General features: G+C 46.4%; 5 protein-coding genes and 1 non-coding gene across 6 annotated transcripts; 3 read left to right on the top strand and 3 right to left on the bottom strand.

Annotated features, from left to right (window-relative positions):
* Positions 1–28: 28 nt before the first annotated feature.
* On the top strand, positions 29–1,131 carry LOC111075624 (death-associated protein 1). The gene is made up of 4 exons (XM_022369053.2): positions 29–121; positions 187–250; positions 624–712; positions 785–1,131. The coding sequence occupies exons 2-4, from the start codon at positions 205–207 to the stop codon at positions 938–940; spliced, it is 291 nt and encodes a 96-aa protein (XP_022224745.1). The 5' UTR covers positions 29–121; positions 187–204; the 3' UTR covers positions 941–1,131.
* A 255-nt stretch (positions 1,132–1,386) lies between these two features.
* Positions 1,387–1,473, top strand: Trnastop-uca. The gene has a single exon. It is a non-coding gene; the product is annotated as a tRNA-Sec (tRNA).
* LOC111075588 (trypsin iota) lies at positions 1,453–2,313 on the bottom strand. The gene has a single exon (XM_022368960.2). It carries the CDS (start codon positions 2,271–2,273, stop codon positions 1,515–1,517), a length of 759 nt encoding a protein of 252 aa, XP_022224652.2. The 5' UTR covers positions 2,274–2,313; the 3' UTR covers positions 1,453–1,514.
* Positions 2,314–2,468: 155 nt separating this feature from the next.
* LOC111075623 (coiled-coil domain-containing protein 103) lies at positions 2,469–2,908 on the top strand. Its single transcript, XM_022369052.2, has 2 exons — positions 2,469–2,694; positions 2,749–2,908. The coding sequence occupies exons 1-2, from the start codon at positions 2,549–2,551 to the stop codon at positions 2,846–2,848; spliced, it is 246 nt and encodes an 81-aa protein (XP_022224744.1). The 5' UTR covers positions 2,469–2,548; the 3' UTR covers positions 2,849–2,908.
* On the bottom strand, positions 2,884–3,700 carry LOC121404587 (trypsin delta). Its single transcript, XM_041594284.1, has one exon. The coding sequence runs from the start codon at positions 3,687–3,689 to the stop codon at positions 2,919–2,921; it is 771 nt and encodes a 256-aa protein (XP_041450218.1). The 5' UTR covers positions 3,690–3,700; the 3' UTR covers positions 2,884–2,918.
* A 2,713-nt stretch (positions 3,701–6,413) lies between these two features.
* LOC111075621 (trypsin alpha-like) lies at positions 6,414–7,243 on the bottom strand. Its single transcript, XM_022369050.2, has one exon. The coding sequence runs from the start codon at positions 7,215–7,217 to the stop codon at positions 6,447–6,449; it is 771 nt and encodes a 256-aa protein (XP_022224742.1). The 5' UTR covers positions 7,218–7,243; the 3' UTR covers positions 6,414–6,446.
* Positions 7,244–7,251: the final 8 nt, after the last annotated feature.

The following is a 7,251-nucleotide window of genomic DNA, read 5'->3' as shown; positions in this document are numbered from 1 at the left end:
CAGAAATGGCTTTTTTTCCTGATGAAAAGTTGGCAGCACTGTATATGTCTGAGGGCCTGTCAAAAAACGGCTACAACGCAAAAGCTAACCGCAACCGCATTTATAAAAAAATACGAAAGAGGTAGGTCGGAAACTGTTTTTGCACGATTAAGAGTAGCAATTGATTTAAATATTTGTGCATTGCAGCTTAAAACCTAATTGAAAATGGCTGATGAACAACCCAATCTCGTGGCTGGACACCCACCTGCTTGTAAGTGCAATTGCATAGGTATTTCTCTCCGTGAGCATGCATGTGTGTTGTGTGTGTGCGTGTGTGTAAATGTATTGGCTGTAAAATCTATTAAAGCCGCTATGGAAGTGCTTTGCTGGCAATTAATTGTGCACCCAATCACATCAATAGGCAGCAATATCTATTGCCTTATCAGTATCTTAACCTGTTTCGGCCAATGTTGATAAGAAAACGAAACAACACGCTCCCACACATGCACTTAGCAAGCGGCCTCACGCACACACTTGCAGACCTGTAGTTATTGCGACGGTGCTGTCCAAAAATACATATTTTATACATTCTGCTGACGTCATGTGCATTTCGATACTTCTATAATGTTCTATTTGACTTCCAGTGAAGGCTGGTGGTATGCGCATTGTCCAACACAAGCCCACTGCATCGGAGCGTGCCCCCAAGGATGCCGAGGATTGCACTGGTCTGACAGTAAGCGGGACCACTATATGGAAAAACTATTTGAGCACATATTACCCAACTAATTGCACATTGTAATTACAGCAACCCGTTAGCGTGAATTCGGCTGTGGTGAGCGGTGCTCCTGTAAAGGGACACACAGATTTTACGCCCGCCTCTGCCCAGGTGGCACACTTGCCCAAGCCCCCGATGTCTGTTCAGCAGAAGACCCAGAATCACATCCAACAGCCCCGCAAGTGAGGCGCATCTCCTATCACACTACATACTTTGATCTTTTGTTGAAATTCCCCAAATCCAAATGGTATTGAAATCGTCTTTGAAAGCGATTTTAGTTAACATAATGCTTATATTTTTGCTACTGCATTCCAAATGAATTTCAATATTTTGCCAATTTTATACATACTTGAATAAAGTTGTTTTTCCTTTTTGTAGATATTTATGCCTATTGGCGGCTTGTATAGCCCCACTCAATGTTTGGATAAGCTCTTCTAATTGATTCGAATTTTTGATAGCTAGTTCATTCTCTTCTGATCATGCCGGATCACGTGTGGTAGTTATCTAAATTGTTAATAATGCAAAACTGGATAAGTTCGAAGCTGTAGAAATAGTGCACACTGTTCTACTAATTCCCAAGTGCTTTTTCGCGACAATCCGCATATAAAACTGACAACTTTAGCTACTATAGTGCCTCACTGAACTTCGGTGGTCCGGGGTGCGGACTTCAAATCCGTAGTCGAAGAAATTCGAAGTGGTTCGATTCCACCTGGGGGGCGACTTTTTACAAGTCTTTATTAATTTATTTTGCCGTAACTATTTAAATTGCATTTGCTGCCTTAACTATCCAAGGTCTTAGAATAGCCACATCTGCATATACACCCGGGTAGTTATCGAGTGCACACTTGTATCCCCAGGAGACGATGCCCACCAGAAAATGGTTAACCACCAGTGGACCACCAGAGTCTCCCGTGCAGGCATCCCTCTCATCGTAGGCGGCGCAGATCGTCTCCTCCCCAACATAGTCCGAGCCGTAGCCGTAAATGCTGGAGGCGCACTGTCCTCGCTCGATGATCTGCAGCTGTACCGTTTGGAGGCTGCCGGCGTAGCTATCCTCCTGGGCTGTGTAGCCCCAACCGCTGACGGTGGCATTCGTTCCGCCTGCGGGACTTAATCTGGCCAAATTGATGGCCTTTATGGAGAGGCCGAAGCTGAGAGGTTTGGACAGACGCAGCACGGCAATATCGTAGTGGAGATACTTCAAGTCAAACTTCTCGTGGACCTTGAAGGCCGCCACAGGCACCAAAGTGCCGCCGTAGTTGTGGTGTTCGGCACCCACGCGCACCTTCATCAGAGTGACAGACTTTCCGTCCACACAGTGACCCGCCGTGATGATTATATCCTGGCTGTAGATGACGCCGCCGCACTCGTGACGCGCACTGATCTGTATGGACACCTGCCAGGGCGCATTGTGGATGGCCTGCTCAGTTCCGCCCACAATGCGTTCCTTGGTATTATCGCTGGCTGTTGTTACTCCCAGAAGGAGGAGAAGGAGGAAAACGAACGCACTGGTGGTCATGGCAGCGTACACATCGAAAGCCAAGTACAAACTGATCGAATATGAAATGGATCATAAGGCCGATCACATCGGCGCTCTTCGAAGGGTTGTAAAATTAATCGCCGGCCAATGGGAGCTTATCGCCGACTGCTCGGAAACTCGATTGGTAATGGTAATAGTAATGTACCACATTTCAGCCCCCTCACTCCACCCAAGTTGGCTGTTTGTTACCCAGGCAACAATGGGAAAACAATTCAATTGATTTTGCCATACGACTATCAACTTATTTGAGCAGCATGGACGACTTGAAGATAACGCAGGAGGAGCTGCTACGGTTGCGGGAGAGCTGTCTACAAGGCATCCGGGAGAGTGAGCTCTACCAGCTGCGGAACGATGCCAAGCTTCGGGCTGTCTACAGCACCCAGAGCTACGAAGAGTTCAAGTAAGTTTACCCTCGCCCCTCCACTTGGGTCCTAACCAAAACCAACACTTGCAGGGACATTGTAGACGCAGCTCATTTGCGTCCCGTCACCAAGGCGGACAAGGACAATGCCCACACGAAGAGTCGCCTCTGGAACTCTGCCACACGTGAATGAAACCTATCGCCCCCAATAAATACATTGGCACAGAGTAATCTTCAGCATATTGTTTTATTTCGCAAAGTCCTTAGACCGAGCCGGCGGCGCTGATCACCCAGGAGCGGAGGGCAGCAACATCGGCGTAGACTCCGGGGTAGTTGGCGTAGGCACAGCCATAGCCCCAGGACACAACACCAACGAGGACACCGCCGGAGACCAATGGGCCGCCGGAATCACCCTGGCAGGCATCCTTGCCGCTGGAAGCGGCGCAGATCATGGTGGACCTGATCTCACTGCCATAACCGTAGGTGGAGGAAGCGCACACCGACTGGCTGACGATGTTCACGTTCACGTACTGCAGGGTGGTGGGGATGGAGCTGGAGCCGTAGGACTGGGTGCCCCAGCCGGAGACGGAAGCAGCGGCGCCGTTAGCGGGAGCAGAGCTGGCCAGACCGATGGCCTTGATGGTGGAGCTGAGGGCCAGGGAGGAGCTCAGCCTTATGACGGCGATGTCATTGATCATGGTGTTGGCATTGTATCCCTCGTGGTTCTTGAAGGCGGCAACACCGACGACGGAGCCACCGGAGCTCCAGTAGGTGGAACCGGCACGGACCTGCAGGGTCGAGGCGGACACGGACTGCAGGCAGTGAGCGGCTGTCACAATGATGTTGGAGGAGTAGACCGAGCCACCGCAGGAGTGGGAACCACTGCGCTGCAGGGAGATCTGCCAGGGGAAGCTGCTGATGGTGGTGGCGGAGCCTCCAACAATGCGGCCATCCAGCTGGGGCAGGAGACCCTCTGGGATGGTGCCTCCCAGGGCGCAGGCGACAGCAGACAACAAGATCACGAACTTCAACATATTGCAAATTCAATGAGTTAAGTGGAGAACTGCTAGCCTCTTTTATAGTTGCTCACTATCTCCTCAACGCAAATTCATCAGAATTTCCCATTATTATTATCATGTGTACGTGTGGCTAAATTAGGACTCACAAAATAGAAGGGACAGTGACTTGACCATAGATATCTGGGCGCAATCTCCGATAGTAATCAAGTATATAATTCATAAGGAAGTGTGGCTTAGCATATATGTACATACATATGTACATAATTTCGATGAATTCCTAAACATTGAATTCATTTAGTACGCAGCGAAGCGCGTACCAGCAGACATGGTAACTTATAAATATGAAAAGTAGTCCCTAATTCATATAAAGATTCAACCAAGGTACATATACATAGGTACATAATTTTATTTTAAGACTTTTCATTGGTTATACAAAATGTCTATTCAAAATAACTATGCATATTTACGAAAACCAGAAGAATCCACCAAACATTCAGAGAAGACAGTTGCTCCAAAGTCCATTGATTAGAAAACCTCCTCAGAAAATAAATAGAAACGTAATGCCGGTAATAGATCATCTAAATGGAGCTATCAAAATCGCAAGGCGCGATAGAACTATGTCACTGCTGGCCGCCACTCCACAAAATTGGGAAAGTTTCCGTATCAGCATTTCGGAAAATCCCATCCCAATCACTTTATCTCAAAGGACAATATCTAGCTCTAGAATCAGTGCTTCGACTTTCGGGAAAACCGTTTCTATACCCGGTACTCGAAGAGTTAAGGAGTATATTACATATAACGCAGAGAAGGAAACGTTACCGACCACATAAGGTATATATATTCTTGATCAGCATCAATAGCCGAATCGATATAGCCATGTCCGTTTGTCCGACCACTTTGTTTGTCGCCTAGTTCTCAGAGACTATAACAGCTAGAGAAATGAATTCTTCTACGCTCCAAAAACAAAAGTAGCGCTATGTCTGAAAAATTCTTTTATCAAAATAATAAATAATAAATATAATATAATAATAAATATAATATAGTAAAATAAATAAATTGAGCGTACTAAGCTAAAATTGTATTTTTGTTTTGTTTTTTTTTATTTCAAACAATTTAACCGAGTACTTCTACTTCTCGTAAGGGCAAGATTTTGCTAAGGGGGAGGAGGATTTTTTTGAAATGATACCTAAAAAGGGATAGCTAGATTTTTAGGCGCAAAAATATAATGTGATATGTATTTAGACTTAAAAAAAAATAACCAGGAAAAATTTCCAATGTACATATGTATGTTCCCTTCGACCCTCTAGGTACACCCTCTACCACTTATATTTCTATAAAATGCAGATTTCATGGGTAATTGTCTAAAGTCATGAAAAACAAGAAGTTTCAATACATATGTAACGGAATTTCATGGGTTTTCTGATGCTCACACTCGAGTCTATTAAAATCGACGGAAAGGCGCTGGCCAAGATTATATAACCAACACCCACCGAAGCAAAATCAAGTAACCCGAGCTCTCAAATGACGAGATCAACACCCAGCAAAAACTAAAACTTAGACGTGCCAAAAGACAGGAGACCGGCACAAGGGGGCTTACGCAATGAGCACCTAAAATAATATTAAATAAATAAATATTCCTAAAAATATATTCACGAAGTTCAAACGAAATTCTTTTCCCACGGTACCGGTACACACCGATCACCTTACCTGGGACATTGGACACTTGTTGGGAGGCGATTGCGTTAGGTAACCCTCTATTACCGGGCAATCCACTCGGCAATATATATTTATGAAAAGAACCTTCAAAAATTCCCAAATAAGATAATTGTAAATAAGTGGGAAAATCGGTGCCCGGCCGATCCATAAAAGGCACTGCCTGGCCTGGAGACGAGGCAGTCGATCGGCAGTCCATCAGCCATAGCAGTCAGGCAAATAACAAACACGCAAGTCGGCAGTCCATCAGGAGTCCAGAAGTAACATACATACGCCGCGTTCAAGTAGTAAAACTAACCAATAGCAACCCGCAACAATAAACAAAACATTTAAAACTTAAAAGAACAAAAAAAGTGTTGTGATTTAGGTAGCCATTATATTTCAGCTGTTGACAAAGTTATCTTGTGATTCAGGACCCTGGACAGACTCATGCATACCTCAGCCTGAGATAGGTTCTCACAAGGTGCGGAACTTCTATTTCATTGAACCCAGCTGTACATCTTTCGAAGGACAATATTCTCTAATCAGAGGCTGCCAAAAATATTCGCACGATATTCCATATTTAGATTAATTCAAAGCCGAACGGAATGACGCAGTTGACTGAAAACTTGCGAGGAATTTCACATACACACGAGTATGATAGCGGCAATCAGTTCTGTTTCATACAAAACAACAGCCCATGACTGATTAATATATTTGACTGATTAAATGGACTTAAGGAAGAACTTGACTTGTGAATGGCGCTGAAGGGGAAATGATACTACACCATATCTTTTATACAGGTGATATATAAGCGATTGATCCCCAAAGTCCCATGCCACAGCTCTTGATATATGATACATACATATATCACCAAAGTTATCACTGATTTCAAAACTTCAAGTATGTACAAATATTATCTTAAGGTTACTCCTATTCCCAGCCATTAATAAGACTGTCCTTGTTAAGGGAACTTCGATTCAGAAATTTGAAAGGATTCCGCAAAGAAAATGTTTCTGGCTACAGCAATAGTAAAACGATATCAAATGTGCTCAAGTATTGTTTAATTTCGCAAAGTTCTTAGATCGAGTTGGCGTTGTTGATCACCCAGGAGCGGAGGACAGCAACATCGGCGTAGACTCCGGGGTAGTTGGACAAGGCGCAGCCATAGCCCCAGGACACAACACCAACGAGGACACCGCCGGAGACCAATGGGCCGCCGGAATCACCCTGGCAGGCATCCTTGCCGGTTGCCTTGGCGCAGATCATGGTGGACTTGATCTGGCTACCATAGCTGTAGCTGGAGGAAGCGCACGACGACTGGCTGACGATGTTCACGTTCACGTACTGCAGGGTAGTGGGGATGGAGCTGGAGCCGGAGGACTGGGTGCCCCAGCCGGAGACGGAAGCAGCAGCGCCATTACCGGGAGCAGAGCTGGCCAGACCGATGGTCTTGATGGTGGAGCTAAGGCCCAGGGAGGAGCTCAGCTTGATGATGGCGATGTCGTTGACCATGGTGTTGGCATTGTATCCCTCGTGGTTCCTGAAGGAAGCAACCTTGACGACGGTGCCGCCGGAGCTCCAGTAGGTGGAACCGGCACGGACCTGCAGGGTCGAGGCGGACACGGACTGCAGGCAGTGAGCGGCAGTCACAATGATGTTGGAGGAGTAGACCGAGCCACCGCAGGAGTGGGAACCACTGCGCTGCAGGGAGATCTGCCAGGGGAAGCTGCTGATGGTGGTGGCGGAGCCTCCAACAATGCGGCCATCCAGCTGGGGCAGGAGACCCTCTGGGATGGTGCCTCCCAGGGCGCAGGCGACAGCAGACAACAAGATCACGAACTTCAACATATTGCGAAATTAATACGCTGTCTGTAGAGCTGCG

Source organism: Drosophila obscura, unplaced genomic scaffold (genome assembly GCF_018151105.1).
Source record: "Drosophila obscura isolate BZ-5 IFL unplaced genomic scaffold, ASM1815110v1 contig_25, whole genome shotgun sequence".
Taxonomy (NCBI): domain Eukaryota; kingdom Metazoa; phylum Arthropoda; class Insecta; order Diptera; family Drosophilidae; genus Drosophila; species Drosophila obscura.
The sequence above is the reverse complement of the archived record's forward strand: the minus strand, read 5'-3'. Positions and strand labels throughout refer to the sequence as shown.

What these genes read in the sequence shown, in the direction of transcription:
- LOC111075624 (XM_022369053.2), top strand. Translation starts at nt 205, where the DNA reads ATGGCTGATGAACAACCCAATCTCGTGGCTGGACACCCACCTGCTT. An exon ending in GGCTGGACACCCACCTGCTT is followed by an intron (nt 251 to 623) that starts GTAAGTGCAATT and finishes TTTGACTTCCAG; the next exon opens with TGAAGGCTGGTGGTATGCGC. An exon ending in AGGATTGCACTGGTCTGACA is followed by an intron (nt 713 to 784) that starts GTAAGCGGGACC and finishes TTGTAATTACAG; the next exon opens with CAACCCGTTAGCGTGAATTC.
- LOC111075588 (XM_022368960.2), bottom strand. Translation starts at nt 2,273, where the DNA reads ATGACCACCAGTGCGTTCGTTTTCCTCCTTCTCCTCCTTCTGGGAGTA.
- LOC111075623 (XM_022369052.2), top strand. Translation starts at nt 2,549, where the DNA reads ATGGACGACTTGAAGATAACGCAGGAGGAGCTGCTACGGTTGCGGGAG. An exon ending in CAGAGCTACGAAGAGTTCAA is followed by an intron (nt 2,695 to 2,748) that starts GTAAGTTTACCC and finishes CAACACTTGCAG; the next exon opens with GGACATTGTAGACGCAGCTC.
- LOC121404587 (XM_041594284.1), bottom strand. Translation starts at nt 3,689, where the DNA reads ATGTTGAAGTTCGTGATCTTGTTGTCTGCTGTCGCCTGCGCCCTGGGA.
- LOC111075621 (XM_022369050.2), bottom strand. Translation starts at nt 7,217, where the DNA reads ATGTTGAAGTTCGTGATCTTGTTGTCTGCTGTCGCCTGCGCCCTGGGA.